General features: G+C 49.5%; 2 protein-coding genes and 1 non-coding gene across 3 annotated transcripts; all 3 read left to right on the forward strand.

Annotated features, from left to right (window-relative positions):
* The first annotated feature begins 231 nt into the window (after positions 1–231).
* On the forward strand, positions 232–335 carry LOC122235563. The gene has a single exon (XR_006213617.1). It is a non-coding gene; the product is annotated as a U6 spliceosomal RNA (small nuclear RNA).
* Positions 336–4,544: 4,209 nt separating this feature from the next.
* Positions 4,545–5,782, forward strand: LOC122235257 (melanoma-associated antigen B4-like; the record flags this gene model as incomplete). Its single annotated transcript, XM_042973936.1, has 1 exon — positions 4,545–5,782. A coding segment is annotated over one exon (819 nt), but the record flags the coding sequence as incomplete, so codon positions are not given.
* A 12,733-nt stretch (positions 5,783–18,515) lies between these two features.
* On the forward strand, positions 18,516–20,644 carry MAGEB5 (MAGE family member B5). The gene is given in 5 exon segments (XM_042974596.1): positions 18,516–18,654; positions 19,437–19,833; positions 19,835–19,896; positions 19,899–20,101; positions 20,104–20,644. Coding segments are annotated over 4 exon segments (831 nt in total). The 5' UTR covers positions 18,516–18,654; positions 19,437–19,684; the 3' UTR covers positions 20,521–20,644.
* The last annotated feature ends 2,861 nt before the right edge of the window (positions 20,645–23,505 follow it).

Genomic DNA, 23,505 nt, shown 5'->3' on the forward strand with positions numbered 1-23,505 from the left:
GCTTGCTTGCACGAACACCCTAAATCAATTCATAGTGTTTCCAATATAGCAGAGAATCAACATTAGAAAACACTGCCAAATGGAAATCACTATGTTGACAAAAAAGGGGGGAAAGGGACAGGACTATGTACGAGGATAAAGAAAAAGCCTTTTGTCCCCCAAAATATATAAAGAAATAACACTTGTTGATGATAATAAGTTTTGGCAAACCTGCATTAGACAAGAATTTCTGTGCTCCCCTCAGCAGCACATATACTAAAATTGGAATGATGCAGAGATTAGCATGGCCCCTATGCAAGGATGACAGGCAAATTTGCAAAGTGTTCCATATTTTTAAAAATATGTAAGAATTGTCATTTTCTAAAATCTACAGTGAATATAATAAACGTGAACCACTGCAATAGGGTTGATAAGACAAAGATAAGTGGTATTAAATCCTCTGTCTATGAGTGAATGAAAAAAAAATACCCAGTACACAACCATCACACAAGAATAAGAATACCAAAGTAAATAAGACAAAAGAATAATGAAAAGAAATTGTGGTAACAATATGATCTCTTAATTAAAAAGTTCCAAGTAATTGGTACAGAAATTATTTTTTTTTTGATTTTTAAAAAATTAATTAATTTTTTTTGTTCTTAAGAGAAAGAGAGAGTATGCAAGTGGGGGAGAGGGGCAGAGGAGAGTCCGAAAGAATTCCAAGCCAAGTCCAGGCTCAGCATGGAGCCTGATCCCAGGATCCTGGGATCATGACCTGAGCTGAAATTAAGGGTGGGACACTCAATCAACTGAACCACCCAGGCGCCCCGGTACAGAAATTATTAAGATACATAAGCAACTTCGGAAAGGTGATATATAAAAGATCAATATAGTCAATTATGGAATCTGGCCAACAAAATCACTAACAAATTACAATATGTAATGGAAAGTATATCACTGAAAACAACAATAATAGCCAAGATACACCTAAAACAAAAACAAAAAGACACCTACAAGTTCTTTAGGAGACAACTATAAAAACTTACTGATCGACTTCCGAAAAATAGTACTCAAAAAAGCAGTTTACAATGTTTATTTATACAAAAGAGAACACTGCAAAGCTGTCAATTCTCTTTACTGTATTTACAGATTTATGGCTTTACCTACAGCTACAAAAATGACACCAATTCAGGTTGCTTTTTCCCATAATCAAAACCAACCCTGGAAAAACTGACAAAGAAACAAACAAACAAAACGAATATGAACAAGAGCAAAACAACAAAAATGATGAGCCCCTGGGGAATACTAACTCTGTCTTGACCTAGAATATCTATGTGGGCAGGCAGAGGCCTGCTTGTGACTGAGGACAGTAGGTAGCCTGCAAGAGAGGCAGATGACAGAACTGACTGGAGGGAAGGTTTTAAGTCCAGCCCTTGATCCTTTCAGTATTCCCTAGGACAATGAATTTCTACACCTTCAATAAAGGAACCTAAGGCAGCTCTTTAGAGCCTAAGTGCCAGGACCAAGGGGAAATACCAGGACTGCACCAAAGCAGGGGTTTATATTGGAAGCATGAGTCCACAGGCTGTGCTAATAACCACTTGAAAATATGCCAGTGAATGTGAACTGGCCTTTATTAACATCTTACGAGAACAAAACGCATAAAATAAAACAGACTACTAGCGAGTATCACAATAATTGCACATAAGGATGGAAACTGGTTCCAGAAACCATGATCAGTAAGAATGATATCAGCCAAAGAAACCCCGGGAAGAGTGATCAGGCTAAGGGGCAACCCACTTTTCCATGGGATTCCTAAGGGCCTTGATAGGGGGTGTGATGAGGTATCAAGTGAGCAAAGGAAAGAACTCCAGAGTTGCTAACTCCAGGTTCCTTGAAAGAAATCGAATGGGCTCCTCCACCCAGAAAAGAGAACACAGCAGGATTCTCGTTCTATGGCAGCCACTTCTGGGAAGCCTCAGGCAGGAGTGACCTGGTGAGAAGGAATTCATGAAAGGAGGCTCACAAAGTCAAAGCCTGTGGTATAAGGAGTTGGCCTTAGGCCAGCTAATTAGAGGTAACCAAAGAACTATTAGAAATGAAGCCAAACATTGAGAGACTAATGAGAGGTGCATGCACGACATAGGAGAGAACAAAATAGTCCCTGTCCTGTCCTGTTTGGAGGGCCCCAAGTAGAGTTGCTAAGCTCAGAACCCCAAAAACACCCTACTTGAGGCTGGGAGGGAAATGATACGAAAATACAAAATGTTAAAAATACAAATGATACAAAAATACAAAAAAAAAAGAAAGACACAAAAATACAAAAAAAACCAAAAATGTTAAAATAGAATACAAGTATCATAGTAATTATGCACAGGCCAGAATTGTATCCCAGAAGCTTTCAGAAATGGCAGTGATGTCAGTCAGGAGAAGACACAGGCAGAGCTATGAGGCTAGGAAGCAACTGACTTTCTCTGTGGGGTTCTCAATACCATGGTGGGGGTGAGAGGCTTCAGTTACAAACGGGAGCAACTCTGGGACTGAGAAGAACTCGGTGCAACATCTCTAACCTCCAACACGGGACCACAGAGGACTCTGTCCTCCCGCAGCCGTCTCTGGAAGGCCTCTGGCAGCAGTAGCCAGGAGAGGTGAGTAGCCTGCACTTCATATCCCGAGTCACAGGCAGTGATGGCATCGACCTAAAGGCACAAGAGGGACATCGACCAGCACCCAAAAGGACTCAAGGAAAGACACCGAGAGAGGATTGAGGCAGTTCCCACACGGAACACGGGCTCCCCCAAAGGCAACAACACCTGGCCATTGTCAGCTCGGGGGAGCCCCAGCCATGGCTGCTAAGCTCAGACCCCCAAACATTTCCTACTGCTGGGTGCTTAGAGGGAAACGAGACCCTTGGTCTGAGGCCCTCGGACACAGCACAGCAGAGGGAGAGTTCACAGGAGCCGCTAAGAGTGCGCGAAAGCCCGCGTGCCAGTCCTGCGGGAGGGACTCCAGCCCCCCTGGAACGCGGCCCCCCTGCCCATCCCCCCACGCCAACCCCAGAGCCCGCCCCCTCCGCTGTCGATCTGGGGGCCAGGCCCACATGACCGGAAGTGGCCCTTCCAACTTCCTCCCGGCGCTGGGCAGTGAGGCCTGGTCGGACAGCCGCTGCCTCGGCTGAACACGAGGGGGGGGGGGGGTCCCACGTCCCGTCAGGGGTCAAGGTGAGAGCAGCCCTGGCTCGACCACCGCGGGGACGTTTCCCCGACACCCCCAGCCCCGTCACCCCTGAAAAGAGGGGCCCACGCAGGCCCTGGCCCGTTCCGCCCCTGCTCCGGGGGCTCGGAGACCCCCGTCATGGCCGTTCATCCCAAGTGCCTTGGCTTCCCCCGCCGGGTGTCAGGGATTGCAGGCCTCGGCCCCAGGCTGCTGGACGCTGGCGTGGCTCAGCACAGGGAGCCATCCCTCCCAGGCCCTGTGGAGGGAAGGAGGGGACCCTCGTGAGGACTGGGGGGACTCCGTACTCCGCGACCGGGGCGACGCAGCGTCCCCGCTCCTGACCTTGGCCGGCGGGGGTGGGGCGGGGGTGGGGGGGGGGGGGGGTAGGGTCCGGGCCCGGGCCCCGGGGACCAGAGGGAACGTGGCCTGTCCGCTCGTGTCAACCCTGCAAATGCCAGGAAAGGAAGGCCAGGCTGAGACAGCCCGCCACGTCTAAGAAATACCAGGTCTGAGGCCAGGGGGGAGCTGTGTCCCGAAGCTGCAGCCAGCAGTCAGTGGGAGGGAGGGTCCCAGGTCCTACATGGAGCCCAAGTGGGGATTCTGCGTCATTCCCAGCACCCAAGGAACCCGGGACAGAGAAGGCCTGCCACAAGTGTTCATTCAGCACCAGGTGCCCCCTGACTCCATGGGGGGCCGAGGCGCTCCCTCCTTTCGGCCCCGTGGGTCCCTTGGAAGGTGGCGGGGTCGCCTTCAGAGCAGGAGACGGGGGTGGGGGCCTGGGTCGGGCCCACAAGTACCGTGCCGAGCCTGAATGTGAGCGGGGAGGGCCCCCAAACCCGGGACCCAGGGCTCTCCCGCGTCAGTTCGGAACCCCGCTGTCACCCGAGTGGCCCCCAGGCAGGGCTGTCTGGCTGGGGCCAAGGCTCCCCCCACGTGCCTCCACAGGGTGCTCGGCGGGGGGGGGGGGGGGTGGGCGAGGGGGCAGGCTGACCGGGACGTCGGGAGCCCTGGGGGGTCGCACAGCGGTGCCCTCGAGGACCCTGCAGGGGCGGCCTTGGCCGAAGCCCAGGGCAACTCCTGCCCCCCGCCCCCGCTCTTACAGGTGTCCTCGCTGCCTGCCAGCCGGGCCCAGCGTCGTCATGCCGCGCCGCCAGAAGAACAAGCTGCGCGCCCGCCAGAAACGCCACGAGGGCCAGGGTGAGGGGCAGGGTGTGGAGGGTGCTCAGGCCGCCGCCGCAGCAGCGGCAGCGGCGGCGGCGGCGGCGGCGGCGGAGCCCCTTGGGGAGGCTTCCCCGGGGTCCCCCCGGGCGGGTGCAGCCCAGCAGCCTCAGGGTGCCCGGGCCCCCGGGGCCCCCGGGGCCCCCGGCGCAGGCGCTGCAAGCCCGCCACGTGAGCAGGGCGCCGAGGGCCCGGCCGCGCCCCCCGGCCCGGGCGCCCGCAAAGACCCCCTCAGCCGCAAGGCCGACATGCTGGTGCGGTTCCTGCTGGAGAAGCACGCCAGCAAGGAGCCCATCACGCGGGCCGCGCTGCTGAAGATCGTCAGCAGGAAGTACGAGGCGCACTGGGCCGAGATCCTCAGGCGCACCTCGGAGCGCCTGCAGCTGCTCTTCGGCCTCCAGCTCCGGGAGGGCGACGCCGGCGGCCGGGCCTACGTGCTGGTCAGCAAGCCGGGCCTGGAGGGCGACGGCGGCGACAAGGGGCTGCCCAAGAGCGGCCTGGTCATGGCGCTGCTGGGCGTGATCTTCATGAAGGGCAACCGCGCCGGCGAGGAGGAGGTGTGGGAGTTCCTCAACGTGCTGGGCGTGTACGCGGGCCGCAGGCACCCGATCTTCGGGGAGCCCAGGAAGCTCATCACCCAAGACCTGGTGCGCCAGAAGTACCTGGAGTACCGCCACGTGCCGGGCAGCAAGCCTCAGCGCTACGAGTTCCTGTGGGGCCCGAGAGCCCGCGCCCACACCAGCAAGATGGAGGTGCTGCAGGTGCTGGCCAAGATCAACGACACGGTGCCCAGCTGCTTCCCCCAGCTGTACCAGGAGGCCCTGCTGGAAGAGGCGGCGCGCGATAGCTCCGCAGGCGCAGCCAGGGTGGCCTCCGCTGGCGAGGCTGCGGGCCCTTCGGGAGCCGGGGAGCCGTCCCGGGCCCGGGTGGGCCGCTGCCGCCGAATCTAGCGAGGCGGGTGGGGCGGCTGCTCCTCCTGCTCGGGGCGGAAGGGGGCCCTTGACCTTCCAGGTAGTGCAGAGTCCGGGGGCTGGAGGGAAGTAAGTAGATCTCCTTCATATTTGTTCTAAACTCTTAACTAATATCAACACACATATCATTCGTATTTATTTAGGTGTTTACAAGTTTTTTCCTAGTATCCCTTATTTAGCGCTAGAATATAAAGAATGGCATGGCTCTTACCTCCGTGGCTGTTCCTCAAGGGAGAGTTACAGTGTTGCTGTGTGCAAAACAAAGCCACAGACCATCCATATTGCATTTATGGTCCAGAAGTAGGTAACATGGCATGCAGTAGGGATTTTCATGGCCGTGTGAGAAGAGGAAAACGGAAAAGAGTGGGGAATAGCCAACGGAGGAACACTAGTTAAATAAAAAGAAAAGGTGTTTAATTCATGGTTTGTCTTTTCCATTCATTCTCTTAGTAAAAAGAAAAGATGTATTCTCAAGAATGTTTGTTTTGTCTCTGTGCACTGTATATTCCCTGCTACCTGGTGGATGAAAAGTAAACTCAGATGGGGCCCTTGGGTGGCTCCGTTGGTTGGGCGACCCACCCTTGGTTTCTGCTCGGTCACGATCTCCAGTGTGGTGGGATCAAGCCCCGGGTCGGGCTCTCTGTTGACAGTGTGGAACCTGCTTGGGAGTCTCTCCCTCCCACACTCTCCCTGCCCCTCCCCCCACTCTTGCTCCTTCTCTCTGGACATAAGCATTCAGGGAAAACCAAACTCAGGTGGGGGGGGGGTGGGAGGTTGGGGGTTCATACCAATCCTAACTGCCATTCGTTCAGGCCGGGTATTTTTCTACTGAGCATGTGAAATGCTTCCTATGGTACATAACTTCCAACATTCCTATAGCAAACTTCCTTTACAGACAAAGCACCTGTAAATGCCTCAAGTTCACGGGAGTGGTGAGTGACCTCCCTTGGACTGGATCCCTGCTCTGGACTGGTTTAGACCCATCTCGAGACCCATGCTCTTCCTTTCCTCCCAGCTTTTCATTCTTTCTCTTCTCATCACTCCACACTCTATCTCATGGGATAAACAAAACCCTGACCCAAAGCAGCGTTTTGGAATACACAGCCACAGTAATAATAATGCTACATAAGTGTGTAGCGTGACCAAAGATAAGAAAAAACTGACATCCAGTGTCAACAGGATCACCTGTACATGCAACATCAGACAACCCGAAAAGATCAGGGGCTCTCAAAATCCTGACGGGCCCTGCCTTGTCCCTATAAGAAGTAAATCTGTTAGAAGGAGAGCCCCGGAAGATGCTGTCTAGCTGGCAAAGAGAAGGAAGAGATCACAGTGATTCTTCTCTGGCAGCAGACCATCTGGGCAGCCCCCTACCCCCAGCCTCCCAGTCCTCCCCCCCACCCCTGCCTAATGTCACATCTTCCTAGGGACAGCACCCAAGTCCCTGCAAGGCCCGCAGTCAGAAACCTGCTCGAGGGTTGGCAGGGATGTGGATTTCCCAGCAGCCTCTAACTGAGGAGAGGACAAAATGAGGACCCTAGACACCCACACCCCAGAACATGGGATTACCGAGGTGAGCTGCCCTCACACCTAGAGGGCCTCAAGTAGAGCTGTACCTGAGCATCCCCTCCTCCTTCAAGGTTCTCAGAGATAGAGAAGCCTCAGTTTAAGGGCTGTGTCCTCAGGGCAGTGGAGGGAAGAGTCCTAGCCTGACAGGTAGCAAGGTGGGGACCCCGAATGAGGAAGGAGGAACTGCCCGTCCTGCAACGCCAGGGGCTCCACAACACATACCCTGCTTTCCGCCTCGTGTGGCTGTGGCCGGTGCTCTCCGGCTGAGGCTCCCCCTCATTTCTTCTGGTGGGGAACAGAGGAGGGGGGTTCATGGGGAGGCGAGGTCTCTGGTGCTGGGGCAGCAGCTCCGATTCTGTCCAAGCAGCAGATCCTATCCAACAGGCCTTACTGGCATTTAAGGTGAGGATACTGAGGGCTGATGAGTGGACCCCTATGACAGAGGGGACCACACAGAGCCTCCGGCAGGGGGAAGCCAGGGAGTAGCAGCCGGCCTTCCCCGTCTAGTGTCTCAGGAAGATGACAGCCTTGCCGGAAGGCTGGCCGACTCAGTAGAGGAAGGAGTCCCATATATTCCCCGGAGTCAAGGTTAGACACCCGAGCAAAGCCCAAGGGGCTAGTCACTCGACAAGAGGGAAGTGTCCTAAAATTTAGCCCCTACTATGATCTTTCAGAGGATCCCAACAGCCCCGGACAGATAGGGTTCATCCTGACTTCCAAATCGGAATGTCCAGGCAGGTAACAGCCTTAGTCTGAGGAGCACGGCCTTAGGTGAGTGGAGGGTAGAGTCCCAGGGCTGGTCATGAGTCAAGAGGAGGACCGTGAGTGAGGAGCAAGGGGACCCCTCACCCCAGAAGAGAGGAGAACGCCCAGAGTCCCACCCTTGCTGTCAGTCCTAGGAGGCCCAGGGCAAAGCTTTCCAGCTGAGGTGTCCCCTCTTTCCACGGGAAGTGGTCTCACGGAGGAGAGGGCCTCTGCCTAACGGGAGCAGCCTCGGTCCTCACGGTGTGGAAACCTCGTCCCTAACTGGAGGCAAGTTGATGACTCTAAATCAGGGGAAAGGGACACCGGCCAGAACACACGGGGCCACGCAGAGCCCGACCACTGCTGTCTTCTCTCCGCAAACCCAGGAATGTTGGCATTCCTGTCCCGCTCGTGTCCTCTGGGGGTGTCTCGTGGAGGAGGTGAGGCGCTGGGTCGAAGGGGCGAGCCTCAGCGGAGCAGAGGGAGAAACTCCAGGTCATGCCAAGAATCCGGCATGGGGCCCTACGTCAAGAGGGAACCACCCAAACCATAAAGGTAGAGACGCCACAGAACACCTCGGCCACTGTCGGCCATGGGACCATAGGAAGGGCTGCCACGGGAGGCAACCCTCACAGCCCCCTAGGTGGTCTTAGGCCATGAAAAGCCTTAGCGTGGGGGAACGGGCCTCCAGGTCATGGCAAGAAGCAGTGTGAAGACTGAGTGAGGGCCAAGAGAAACAACGGAAAAGAGAGAAGAACGAACAGTCCCACCGCCCTGTCAGACCTGGCTGGGGGCTCCAGGCAGGAGTATGCAAATGTGTCACCCACTGGCTTCCAGCCTTGGGGGACTCAGGTCAGTAGAAGGAGGCCTCCTAGATCCTGACAGAGTGAGGACTGTAGGTGTCACCAACCTCAGAACGGTAGAGTCCCATCAAGTTTTGTCCCCCGCTGTTAGCTCTCAGAATCTCCAAACAGCTGTGACTAGATGTGACTTATGTGACTTCCACCTCTGGGGACTCGGGGTGGTGAGGCCCTTGGTTGGAAGCAAGAAAAGGGACAACTGCCAGGCTGTGCCAGGGATAAGGGTAAGGGCCCTGAAAAAGGAGCAGAGCATGAAAACCATAAGAGTGGTGCAGCACATCATATCCGCCCTGCTGTCAGTCCCGGGAGACATCGGGAAAGATGTCAGGCAGAGTGAAGGCAACCCTCAATTCCTGTCAGCGTGACAGAGAAATAGGGAGAGTAAGAGATCAAGAGAGGAAGGAATGAGGCCATCCCAGAGTCAAACTGAGGAACCTGAGTGAGGACCAGGGAGGCAAACCATCATAAGTTCCAGATTTGCCTACCACAACTTTGTGTCTCAAGCGACCACAGGCAGGGGTGGCCAAATATGGTCATCCTCACTCTTTCTACTGGGTCTCAAAGCATTGTGGCCTTCCTAAGAGGAGATGTCTTCAGGCGAAGGTAGAGAGGAGCCACCGGCCCTCCTAGGATTCAATGTGAGAACCCTGACTGAAGACTGAGGGGCCCCTGCCCCACCCCCCGAGTGGAAGGGACAACAAAGAGTCCAGCTGCACCTCTGCTCAGCGCTTCAAGGCTCAGGGCAGGGTGGACAGGCAGAGGATCCCCTATTCCTCCCTTATAGCATGTCTAAGGATGTTAAGATCCTTAGCCTGGATGTGAAGCCACTAGAGGGCAGAAGGGTGTGTCCCAGCCCCGAGGTGACAAAGTGAGCAGCCCCCCCTGCCAGCCCCTGTGGTCACCCTGGTTCACTCCCAGGCAGGTCTGTCTGACAGTGGCCCAAGACTCCCAACACCTTCCTCCACAGGGTGCTCAGGACCCAGGCTGACCAGGACAACAGGAGCCCTGTGGGGTCCTAGAACAGTGCCCTCGAGGACCCTGCAGGGGCAACCATGGTCGAAGCCAAGGTGGAATCTCCCCACTGATGGGGCTCACATCATCTCCCTCTGATGTCAGGCAGAGCCAGGTGCCCAGGTGCCTTTGCTATTTGCTGTCCCTAACCAGTGTCGTCACGCCTCAGGGCCAAAAGAGTAAGCTCCGCCTCTGTGAGAAATGCCCCCAAGGTCTTGAGGGTGCTCAGTCTACTGCAGCAGCAGCAGCAGCAGCAGAGTCCCCCATTTTCCTCCTCTCCTGATTTGGGGGTATTCTGCAGAGATTCCCTCTTTCTGGCATTCCCCGAGAGCCAAAGAGAGCCCCATCCACCACTACCTCTATTGTAGGGGTTTCCTGCCCAAGATGTGAAGACAATGCCAAGAGCCAACCAAGCTGAGGAGAGGACAGCACCATCCACTGAGAGCTCCCACAGAACTCCTGTAAGCAGGAAGGCAAGTTATACTGGTACAATTTCTGCTGCACGTCTATAACATGAAGACCCATTAGAAAAGCAGTCATGCTGAAAGGTGCTGACAAAATGTCTAAGAACCGCTTCCCTGAGATCCTGAGGAGAAAGGGATTGGCTTTTGGCCTTGAATTAAAGGAAGTGGGGTGCCTTTGATGCAAGAGTGATGCTAGAGCATCCCTCTGATGCTCCTGCCAGCGTCCTGGACTTCCTGACCACGGGCGTGTGAGTGGCGATAAGGATTTGCCCAAGACCCATCTCCTGGTGACACTCCTGAGCATGAGCTTCATGAAGGGCAACTGGGCCACAGCAGGGAAGAACTGAGAAGTTCTGAGTCAGATTTAGGCATATGGTGGGGGAACAACTTCGTATATGAAGAGTTCATCACCCAAAATGGAATGAGGCTCGAGGACCTGGAGTACCGACTGGTGCCCAACAGTGATCCTCCTCTCTGTGAATTCCCATGTGGGTCTACGAGCCTGTGCTGAAACCAGCAAGAGATACGTCTGGTCATTGTGGGCCAAGGTCAATGTTACCATCTTCGGTGCCTTCCCATCCCATTATGAACAGGCTTTGAGATAGGAGGAAGAAAGCCTCTAGAGCAGACGCTGCCAGGTTGAGCGCCCAAACCAGCACGTGTTCCAGGGCCATTACCACTAACTACGCCCACATCAAGTACAGCCTCAGGGAGATTCTGGACCTTTTCACTGAAGAATGTCGTTAGGGTCGAAGCAGTGGAGGACTCTCTTAGCACTTTCTAGAAAACTAAAAGATGTGTATCTCCCATTTCTTCTATTATTCAAGATGGCGAGAGAAATTAAATAATAACAAAGTAGGCATTCTGCTTGCTATCTCTCTTCCTCCACAACCGTTAACTGAGCATCTCTTCTCGGGGGGGCCTCATGCCAGTACTAGGGATGCTACGCAAAAGACCCTCCCACTGTCCATAGACTTTTAGTCTAGGAGCTGCTGCCCTATCAGCAAGACGGTGACCCAGACTCTAGGACCCATGTAAATGACGAGTGAAAAGAAGGAGTCAGGGAGAGAGAGAAGGTTCCCGATGAGAGTAGCCACGAGCAAGTGCTCTGCAGCTAGGCACTTGGGAGCTTTGCCACTCTTGACTTCCTGTAGAGGAGGTCGTTTGAAGTTAAGCAGGGTAGTGGACTAGATGAAGTGGTGAGAATCGTGAGCGGAGAATGGGCCCTCAGACGGCAGGTCTCAGAGCTGAGAGTCTGACTATAGGTAAGAATGAAATCCTGCCCTTAATCCTTACTTTGGGATGCTGGATACACCAGACAGGCTCTCCACCTGGGGCAGGAAGAGAAGCGGTCCTGGGCTCTGGTTCCTGTGCATGTGAACACAGTGCACAAAACAGATGTTTGAGGCACATGCTGTCTAAGAGGCTTCTAAGAAACAAAGGTGACACTCCTGGAGAGTGAGATGTCATGTCACTATCTCTGCGCCGGGCTGGGAGGGCCACAGGCTATTCCATTCCAGGGGCATTCTATTAACTGAACGATTTTCAGGGGAATTTGGCAAACTCTTATGGAAAACTAGATTCGTGGTGGTGGTGAAAGGAATGAACACAGGTGCGGTTTGGATGGAAAGGCCCCCGGGAGGGAAACTGTCCATGACACCAATTCTAGAACCTCTGCATTGCATCGAACTGGGGGAGACTCCTCCACACCCAGATTAAATAACACATTTTCAAACGGGAAAAATGTACATAGCTTTACTGGCTAAGCAGTACTTCCTTCTTTCCAAAGGTGCTGCAGTTTTTCTGACATCTCATAAAAACAAACGAACAAACAAACAAACAAACAAACCCGAAATCCCAGAGGAATTGGTATTATTGTCTGGGGTCCTAATCATCATAGTAAGAAATGCCACTCTTTAGAAGATCGTTGTTTCAGATGCTTTGCAAACACTGCACATATTCCAACAATCCTACCAGAGAGGACACATCAGACTCACTTTGCAGATGATGAACTAGCCGTTTTCTCCAGTTCACCTGGCTTTGAAGTGACGGACCCAGAACTAGAGCCCTGGTCTGAATTTGTCTAGAGGCCACACCGTGCCACTGCGTGTCTCCCAGATGAAGACCGACACGGTGTCTCTCAATTCACTTTGTTTTCCCCAGTCCTCCAAAATAGATCTGAGGCAGTAAGAAAGAGGAACTTGTAGCCAAAATGTTAAAAGCAGGCATAGAAGAGGATGGTTACTGTGAAAAGAGACCACAATTTGGGGATTGTCTGTGGCTTGCATTCACCTCAGATCCACATACCATTAGCCGTATGGATCCTTGGAAGCAGACCCTGCCCTGGCCGCAAGGCGTGCGCCTGGTTCCAGCACTTTCCTGCAAGACGGCATCCTCGCCCGGGGCCTTCCCTGGCGTGCCCTCGTGTCCAACTCTGGAATCTGTTACTGGTGTGTTATTTGAGACTGGCCTCTGAAAAACACAGCAATGAGCGAGCTTACCCGAGTGGTCAATAACCAAAGCCTCCCTTGCAATTTGGGGATGAGCAAAGACCACGGATTTCACTAGGAATCAAATAGGATGACTCAGAAACACAATGGTTAGATCAGGGAAGAAAATACCGACAAAGGGAAATCACTGCCTTCACAGAAAAGGAGCAAATGCATTTTACAAGAAAAGAACATGTGCTCTACACTTCTACTCACAACACTGCTGACACCAGCAGTATAGGGTTTAGTGTCTTTATCCCCCAAATGGACCAATTCTTAAGCAGCAGCCAGGTGTCCTACAACTCAATTCCATTCTGACAACATTTACTGAAACGAGCATCAAATCTCACAAGTCAAGGGCTCATTCCCAGAAGACTCTCCTATACTTAATCACAAATCTGGGCCTCCCGTTCCTCTGACTGGCTATAAATCAGGGATTCCCACAGACTCTTCTTGCGGTTTGAAGAATTTTCTAAAACGGCTTATAGAAGTCAGGAGTATGATGTACTTAGTAGGTTACTGATTTCTCATGAATGGACAGGACTAAATTACAGCCAAATGTAAGAAATGCATAGGGGCATCTCGCTGGCTCAGCCAGTTAAGCGTCTGACTCCAGCTCAAGTCACGATCCTGCAGTTCGAGCCCTGCATCGGGCTCTGCGCTGGTGATACAGGGCCTGCTTGGGATTCTCTCTCTCCCTCTCTCTCCCTGCCCCTTCCCCACTTGCACGCGTGCTCGCTCTCGCTCTCTCTCTTTCTCTCAAAATAAATACATCAATTAAAGAAAGAAAAAAGAAAAGCACAGAGCATGGTGTGGGGAAGGCGTTCAGGGGTTCCTTGTCCTGTCTCCAGCTGTCCCACCCTCCCAGCACCTCCATGAGTTCAGCCAACTGGAAGTTCTCCAAAACACTTTGGTTAGGAGTTTAACGGAGGCTTCGTTACAGAAGCACAATTAATGAAATCACTGGCTGTTGGCGATTAAGTCAATCTCCGGCCTCCCTCCCCTCCCCGCAGATCAGGAGGTGGGGCCGAAACTTCCAACTCCTTAAATACACGGTTGGTTCCCCCTGGGCAGCCAGTACCCATACTTAGGAGCTTTCCAAAGTCACCTCATGAACATAAACTCAGGTATGGTTGAAAGGGGCTGGTTCTGAATGGTATAAAACACACTCCTTTCACACACCTCAGAACGGTAGAGTCCCATGGAGTTTTGTCCCCCGCTGTTAGCTCTCAGAATGTCCAAACAGCTGTGACTAGATGTGACTTATGTGACTTCCATTTCTGGTGATGACAAATGTATAAGGAGGCCCTGCTACATGAGGCAGCTCACAGACCCAGAGCCTCAGCCAGGGTGGCCTCTCCTGGTGATGGGTGGGGGGAGGGCGCGGGAGCCTTCAAGGACCCGGGTCAGCTGCTGTCGCAGAATCCAGTGAGTCAGGTGAGGCAAAAGATGGCCCTTGGCCTTCCAAGTAGTGCAGAGTTGGGGGCTGGAGGGAACAAAATGAAGATCTTTGCCTTTTTTGTTTGTTTGTTTTTTTCATTAAAGTCATCTGTAAGCTTTTTTTTTTTTTTTAATTTTCAAATATTGTTCAGTTTAGTGAAGATATTCTGCTTCAGAACCTAAGGTTACTAATGCCAGAGAAATCACATTATTACCATTCACGTTTTAGGGTTTGCCTTTTTTTTTTAAACAAGCTCAAATGCCTTCATTCTTTCCTTTTTGCTACAGAACTGGTTAACAGAGCACTGAAATGGGGTTTTTCATGGGAACATGAAAGAGCCTCATAGGAAAATATTTGGGATCACCAGGCGGTGAAACTTAAGTAAAGGACGGTTAACTCTTTGCTTTATTCTTTGGGCTCTTTGCTCATAAAATTACATAACATACACCTGGGTATTGCGTAGCTTATTCAAAATGTATAAGAAATTAAATAAACTTCTTGGTTTATTTTATTCATTTATTTCAATAATAATAAATGCTATTTATTTATTTTCCTCTAGTATCAGTTGAGCACCCTCTCTTTGGAAAGCCCCCTGGTAGCACTGGGAATGTTAAGAAAAATAAGCAAACCAATGCACATAGAACTGTAGACTCTAGCAGCAGTTATACAGTGAAGATGGTGAGATCCACTCCAAGAAATAAATTAATGACAAGTTAAAAAGAAGAGGTGCATAAGGCGAGGTCCTAGGTGAGAAAAGTCTAGTGTAAAGTGTTCGGTTAACGCTCTGTTGGGCTTGGTAAAATGCCAGTCCCTTGGGGAGGTCATTTTAAGCCAGGCTGTGCTGTGGGCTGGATGTGGCCGGGGGAGTGGTGGGCAGCAAGGGGCCAGGTCTTTAGATGATGGTTCTGAGAATTGGGAGCCCAGGCCTATAGTGGAAAACAGTTTTTCACATTTACTCTGGGGTTGTCAGTGTCAGCATCAGTCCCTAGCTGAGGCCTGAATGGAATGGGTCCTATGCGCTTGCCCCAGTGCAGGTGACACAGTACACAAACGAGGTATTTTAGGCAGAGAACGTCCAGAGAGCTTCTGAGTAATAAGGGTAATACTTCATTGAAGTGCGATGCCAAGAAGGCCCTGGACTTTCTTGCTTTTCATGGGATGGGAGTGCCCGAGCTCACTCTGTCAGAAGGGTATTTTAACTAGGTTATTTTGAGTACAATTTGTCCAACTCTTAAGAGAGGGCATGAATTTTGGTGGCGATAAAATGAATGACAACAGGGGTGGTTTGGATGGAAAGGGACTTAAAAGGGAAGTCGTTGGTACCTGACACAAAGAGAAACTTTCAGTTGCATCCAATTGAGGAAGACAGCCCCATACCTATATTAAACAACAGATGCTCTAGTGGAGAAATACTACGGATTTTATTTGCCCTGTAGCATTTCAGTGGATTTGGATTTCTATACTGTTAGTAGTTGGATATTGTCTAGTACAGGCTGGAAATAAAATTCTGTGAAGAAACAATTTTATCATCAGGGGTCACAATCATCTCAGTAATAACGGCCGTTCATTAAAAGCACCAAACTTTGTGGGGTACCTGGGTGGCTCCATCGGTTAAGCATCTGACTCTTGATTTCGGCTCAGGTCATGATCTCACGGTTGGTGAGTTCGAGTTCAAGCCCCGCATCGGGCTCTACGCTGATAGTGCGGAGCCTGCTTGGGATTCTCTCTCTCCCTCTGCCTCTGCCCCTCCCTGGATCATGCTTGTGCTCTCTCTCTCTCTCTCTCTCTCTCTCTCTCTCTCAAAACTAAACATTAAAAAAACAAAAGCACCAAACTTTGCCTAACACCATGCCAAATGGGTAATATCCATCACCTATATGTCTATAGTCCTACATGACAAATGTTATCAGACTCACTTTCCGAATAAAGAACTTGGAATATTCTTAAATTCAAGGCTGGCAAGTGACAGCAATGGACTAGACCCTGGCTCTGAATTCCTTGAGAGCCCACAGTGCCACTCCTCTCAGCCCAAGGCATATGTGTATCACTTACTTCACTGTTCTGCTCATTACTCCCAACTGTATTTCAGGTGTTAAAAACCATGATTCCACACCCCAAATATGGTTTTGGAAGACAAAGCCCAAGGAACAAGCAATAGCAAAATCAATGTTAAGTATGAATAAAGAAAGAGACAGTATTCAGCGTCAATAATGTTATCAACAAAGGAAATGTCAATAAACCTGAAAAGATCAGGGAATCACAGTATCATGTGGCTCAGTCCCTCTATTGTGGAAAACAAATCTATTAGAAGTGAAATTATGTAAGAGGCTAAGTCTGTGAAAAGAAAGAAGAGGTCAGTGTGTGAGAAAGAAGAAAGAAAGAAGAAAGAAGAGATCTGCGATAGCATACCACCGGCCCTGGACCCTGCCTCTACTATAGTTTCATCACCTCACATTACTCCTGGGAATCAACTCATTTGCTGCCAGGTTTGCAGTAGGGAGACTAAGCAGGAGTTTGGAAGGATGAGGTATTTCCCAGGAAGCCTTTCAAAGAAGAGTCAGGAGAGGTGCCTGGGTGGCTCAGTTAGTTAAGCATCTCTTATTTTTGGCTGAAGTCATGATCTCACAGTTTGTGGGTTTGAGCCTCCATCAGGCTCTGCACTGCTGGTATGGAGCCTGCTTGGGATTCTCACTCTCCCTTTTGCTCTCATAATAAACAAATTTTAAAGAAACTTAAAAAAAAAAAAAAAGCAGCTCTTTCTGCCCACAGGTCCTGTCTCCATGCTTTAATAAAATCACCTTTTTGTGCTAAAGAGGTCTTCAAGAATTCCTTCTTGGCCCTCAGCTCCAAACCCCCCACAACCCCCAAAACCTCATTATTTGGTGCCTGAACGCAGGGCTATGAGTTTTTTCACCTGGACTCCGAGCTTCGGTGCAAACTTGGCACCATTGGCTCCTACTGCCACCCTTGAAGTCAGGGAGCAAAGAGCAACCACTTGGACCACCCATTTCAGACTTCCCCACCAATGTCCAAGAGTTTATGACCAAGTTAACACAGTCTAGGAAACTGCATCGTGTGGTGAATCTCAGACAACTAATGAGAAAGCAAAATAGCAACTACCTGTGAGCATGCCTACTATTCTTGCAAATGGACAAGTTAACGTCAGTCAACTGGGTTGTACCATGAGAAATTTTCCCCAGGTTTCTGGATGGTGCTCTGGTCATCAGAAATTTAACTCCCTTGAAACCTAATCTGGATCATCACTGCACAAGAGTGAAATTACCATTTTTAGCTGTTTAACTGACAAATATGTATATTAATGTTTATTTTTTTTTAATTTAAATGTTTGTTTCTTTTTGAGAGAGAGAGTATGTGTGTGAGCAGGGGAGAGGTAGAGGGAGAGGGAGACACAGAATCTAAAGTAGGCTCTAGGCTCTGAGCTGTCAGCACAGGGCCCCATTCAGGGCTCGAACACACAAATGGCGAGATGATGACCTGAGCTGAAGTCGGACGCTTAACCGACTGAGCCACCCAGGTGCCCCTTAATGTTGTTATTTATGCGTCTGAGGCACTGCAGAAGACATGAAATGTTTTTCAACACGATTTGAGGAATTGTTTGAAGAAAAGACTTTCCCCCAAAGCACTGAATATGAAAAACTGTGACCCTGTAATAAAAAATAATTGTATTTGGTTTTTAAACTATAAAAAAAAAAAAGACCCGAGTCCATAGGAAGACTGATAAATTAAGATTGAGGAGACCAACACCCCATAATAACTAGACTCATAGGAAGATTGGCCTGTGACCCCTCTCAGGCCCAGGAGGCCAAGGCAGAAGTGCCAAGATAAGCCTTCCCTCACTTATTTTCAGGGCTCTCAGGGACATTTGAGCTTTGGTCTACATGGGTAATCTTAGGTTGAAAGAAAGCAGAAACCCAGGGCTTGCTGGAAGTCAAGGTGAAGATCCTAAGGGAAGACCAGGATCAGAGAGGGCCCCAAGGAGCCTGAATCCTGATGCCATACTTGGAAAGGCATAAGCAGGAGTAGCTTCATGCAGCATTCCCTGACTTTCCCTCTCTGACACCTTGGGGAGTGATGGACTCGGTCTGTGGCTTTGAGACCTAACAATAGAGGGAGGCATCCCAGGTACTGCCACTCAACATGGGCAGAATCCTGAGTGATGACTGTGGAGACCCCAGACCCCAGAATAGTGAGCTGGCACAGAGGCTGCCCCTGCCATCAACCCTGGGATGCCTCGGTAAGGATGTCAGGCTGACTCGACAAGAAAAGGGTCAGAAACCCGAGTGCCTTGCTCTAAGGGAAGGGATCTCAGGCAAGCGAAGAAAGGAGTCTCAGGTCCTAGTCAAGGTGAGGATCCTGAGTAAGGACCTAGGGAGCTCTTTTCCCTCAGAACTGAATTAATCATACAGAACTCTGACTTTGCTGGCACCCTTTGGATACCTGGGCATTGATGACAGAGTACGACATACTTCCTCCTATGGTGTCATAAAGGGTTGAGAAACTTGGTCTATAGGACTATGGCCTAAGCAGCTGCAGTGGGAAGATTTCTTTTTTTTTTTTTTTTTTCTGGAGATCAAAGGAATACCCTGTGGACTAAGGGAGCCACACACCCCTTAAGAGTAGGAATAGGAAAGCATTAGTTTCTTACTCTCAGCCTCAGGAGACCAAGGACAGGTAGGATCAGATGAGAGTCCCACTTTCTTCTAGGGGTCTCAGGGTGGTGCAGGCTGTGATATGAGGGGCAGGCCTAAGGGCAAGGGAGGGAGGAATTCCAGGCCATGAAAAGGGTCAGGGCTCAAAACGAGGACCAAAGGACTACTCACCACGAGGCAGAAAGGAAAGCAAAGATTCTGGCTCTGCCCTTAATTTCAGCCCTTGAAGAACCAGGGCAGGAGTTTCAAGTAGAAACTGCCCCAACACTTATATATATTAGGTTTATGGGAAATGAAATCCTTAGATCGAAAGTGCAGCTACACTTCAGTGAAAGGGGTGGAGGTGTCAGGCCCTATATGGACCCCAGGTAAGGACCTTAATGAGGACTGAGGACCCCAAAGAGGCCAAGATAGAAAACTCCCCACTGAACAGTCAGACCGGGACAGGAAACATAAGCTGAGGACCCCTTTCACTTCCTTATCATGGGTACCAGGGAGGTTTGTGATGTCAACATCAGAGGAACAGAGGTGAAACAAACAGACACAAACAACAAAACAAAAACCCCATGACTGGCCACTAGTTGAATGATGGTCTTGACTGTGAAATAGGTGATTTCTCAACCACAAGACCAGCAGCTCCTGCTATCACCCCAGTATGCCCGAGGCAGGTCTGACAGGAAGCAGCCTAAATCTCTAATTTCCTTCACAAGCTTCCCATGGGATAAGCCAACTGGGAGGAAAGGAGCCCTGTGGGTGGTGAGAGAAGTGCCCTTGAGGAAAACCAACTGTACCTTCTTTATAAAGGTGCACACACCCCGTCAACCTTCCTCCTCCTCTAGTGGGACCTCACCACCTGCTCTCCTACTCATACTCCTGACCACTGACCTTGATCACAGCCATCATCCCTCAGGGTCAGAAGAATAAGCACTGCACTCATGAGAAATGCCACCAGTCTCGAGGTGACACAAGAGTTCAGGCCCCTGTAGCAGTGGAAGAGTCTCCTCCCTCTTCTTCCCCTGTTTCAAAAGGTAATACCCAGAGTTTATCAGCTAATGACTCAATTAGCACTTCCGAAGAGTCTTGCCCCATCTACCACCATTACTTCTTCAGAAATGTTTGGTACAATATCTGATGGTGAGAATAGCCAAGATGAGAAACATCTATGTTTCTCTGGGCTCCCACCTTTTACTGAGATCACATGCTTTGATGGGTTTGTTGGAACAGTTTCTTCTGTACCAATATAGAATGAAAGAGCCCATTCTGAAGGAATGCTAAAGATTAGTGGCCAAAATTACAAAGAATACTATTCTGAGATCATTAAGAGAGCCTCTGAACATATCGAGATTGTCTTTGCTGTAGACTTCAAGGAAGTGGATTCAACCAGCCACTCCTACGACCTTGTCAGCAAAGTGAAACTCCCTAACAATGGGAGGGTGTGCGCCGGCAGGGGGTTACCCAAGACCGGTCTACCCTGATGACAGTCCTGGGTGTGATCTTCATGAAGGGCGACTGTGCTGCTGAGGAAGACATCTGGAAATGCCTGAATATGACGCAAGTATATGGTGGGAGGAAGCACTCCGTCTATGGGGAGCCTAAGAAGCTCATCACCAAAGATTTGGTGAAGCTAGAGTACCGGGAACACTGCCAAGTGTCCAACAGTGATCCTCCATGCTGTGAGTTCCTATGGGGCCCAAAAGCCCACACTGAAAGCATCAAGATGAAAGTCCTTGAATTATTGGCCAAGTTCAATGACACAGTTCCCAGTGTCTTCTCAGCAAGATATAAAGAAACTTTGGAAGATGAGGAAGTAAGAGCTGAAGCCAGACCTATAGCCACTGTGTGTAACAGGGTCACTTCCAGCAGACTACTGAAGTCTGAGGCTTTTTAAAAAAATCATCGCAGTAAGAAAACATAACCTCACAATAGGGATTTTCATGGAAACGTAAAAGAACCTCATAGTAAATGTATTGTGATAATGGAATATAAAAAAACAATAAAACACGATCAACTTTGGTGTTCTTTACTCCTTTCAGCCTTTTGCTTTATAAAATTAAATAATTTATACCTCAATATGTTTAGTTTTAGGATATGCCAAATCATAACAAGTTAGACCTCATTCTCTCTTTTATTCCCCAAATGTCTACTGAGTACGTGCTTTCTGGAAGGCTCCATGCTAGGAGTGGGGATGCTAAGATAAAGACCCAGCCTTTCCCATAGAACTTTACAAACTAGTAGATGGGATCATAAGGATCCCAAAACTCTGTGTCTTACAAAAAAGTAAAACAAAAACAAAAACAAAAAACGCAATGAGGGAGAAGGGAGGTGCCCTGGGGCCAGGCAGAGTGTAAGTTCCCCAAAATAAGACCGTTTAAGTTTTGGGATATTGTGGGTCAAACCATGTCATGTAATTTCAAATTAAACTATGCAGTGGACTAGACTGAGGTTGTGGCAATGGCGATCAGATGCCATACCCTAAGATGATGCATCTCAGACGTGAGAGAAAAGAAAAATCCTTGAATCGAAAACTACATTGAGCTGTAAGTTCTAAAATTAAGGTTCAATATTACGGGCTCCTTGACATTTAGTGAAACTTACAGGGCCTCAAATTGTCTTACTGGAAGTTCCCCCTCGATATTCTGTACTTACAGATAAGGGCCCCTACCAAACCGTCATCTTTATCAAGGGAACAAGGCACAAACCTTGCTTATTCCTAAGCGGCAGATTTCTGTTCCTTACTAGCATGCAAAATTATTCAAAGAAGCTGATGACACAGCACCACTGGAATGAAAGGTCACCTCAAGCTCTTGACACCAAACTATGCCTCCCACAGACTCGCTCATTCACTGTGTTCTTGACCGGTATCCCCGTGTCGCACTGTGTAGCACGTGGTGCCTTATCCCCTAGCCAGCGAGGAAACGTGGCTAATAACTGGTTGTCTATCTCGTGTCTACATTGTCCAGTGCTGCATGTGTCAACTCCACGTAACCATAGTGTGGAGGCTCCTTCCTTACCTCGGGGGGTAAAGAGGAGGCCATTAAAATAGATTCTTACAAACGACTTTGGCTTCGTAGATAATCCAGAGAGAAATCTCTACTTGGGGCAGTGTATTAACCTGTCAGGAATGCCATAACAAAATAACAAAGACTGGGTGGTTTAAACCAAAATTTATTTTCTCACAGTTCTGGAGGCTAGAAGTCCAAAGTCAAGGAGCTGGCAGGGCTGGTTTGCTCTGAGGCTCCTCTCCTGGGCTCCTAGATGGCCACCCTCTTTATTTGGCTGTCTGTTTGTGTGCATGAATCTCCGGTGTCTCTTTGTGGGTGCTGGTCTTATAAGGACATGAGCCAGACTGGGTTATGGCCTACCATAAAAGCTTCATTTTAACTTAACCACCTCTTATGATCTCATCTACAACTGCAGTCTCATTCTAAGGTACTGGGGGTTATGGCTTCAACATGAAATTTGGGGGGACACAATTCAGCTCTGAAAAAAAAAACAGAAATCATGAGCGTCTTCATTCCAGTCTCAATACAAAAGAATATAGTGCACAAATAGCTATTCTAAACACATTGTCTCCAGGGACTCTCTGAGATAAAAGGGTGAACTCCCTTGAGATGACATACACAGAAGCCACAGTATAGATACTTTCTTCCTGGAACTGGTACAGAGCCCACTCTATTAAAAGAGCATTTTAATTAGGTTATCTTGACTGTATTTTGGTGAATTCTAAGAGAAGGCTACATTTTGGGACTGGGGGTGGGGGAGGAAACAAATGAAAATAGAGGTGATTTGAATGTAAGGACAATAGAGAAAAGCTTAACGAGTTGGTCCTTGACAAAATCCAAGGAGTTCAGAGTTGCATTCAGGTGGGGAAAGAAAAACCACACACCAAAATTAAATGTTCTGGGGTTGCCCGGGTGGCTCAGTCAGTTAAGTGTCTGACTCTTGATTTTGGCTCAGGTCATGATCTCATGGCCGTGGGATTGAGCCCTGCATCAGGCTCAGCATGGAGTGTGGAGCCTGCTTGGGATTCATATTCTCTCTCTCTCTCTCTCTCTCCCTCTCTCTCTCCCTTTCTCTCTGCTCCTCCCCTGCTTGTGCTCACTCTCTCTCTCTCTCTCTCCATCAAATTAAACAAGCTTTTAAAAACATGCCCTAATGGGGAAAATCTATTTAATTCTACCTGCTAAAGTGAATGTTTGGCTGATTCAATCTTCTTTTGTCTAGGAGTATTCCATTTCCTAGGACATATCCTGGATTGAAAAAACATTCCTACGTAGGAGGGTGATATTGCCTAGGTAAAAATCATAACTGTCTTTCATTAAGTGCCCAATATTTTCCAGTCATTCTGACAGATGCTTTATATACAGCATACACACTCCCAGTCTTACAAGATAGTTTACCAAACTCAGTTGGCACATGAAGAACTTCAAATATTCTCATATTCACAAGGTGGTGTCAGAGCTAGACTAGGCCCCTAGTATGCATTCATCCAGGGCATGTATTGGGCTACCACTCCCACCCTGAAACAGACCTTGTATACCTTATTCACTTTCCTTGTTGCTACTCCAAAATATATCTTAATCCATTAGGGGAAAAAATTGGAATACGTATACAGAGCAATAAGAATACCAAAATAAACGAGAGGTATGAATACTGAAAGGAAAGATACAATATCTGATAACAATATGACGATCTGCATATGCAGTGTAGCCTAACTTCAAAACATGGTGGTCTCATGAGATTATCTGCCTCAGCCCGTTACCTACAGTTAAGTATTATAGAACAGAAGTTACCTAAAAGACCAAGTCTGGGGCAGGGGTCAAGGGAACAAATGTATCAGCAGGGTTTCTCCTCTGACATTCCCTCTCCCAAC

Source organism: Panthera tigris, chromosome X, assembly GCF_018350195.1.
Source record: "Panthera tigris isolate Pti1 chromosome X, P.tigris_Pti1_mat1.1, whole genome shotgun sequence".
Taxonomy (NCBI): Eukaryota; Metazoa; Chordata; class Mammalia; order Carnivora; family Felidae; genus Panthera; species Panthera tigris.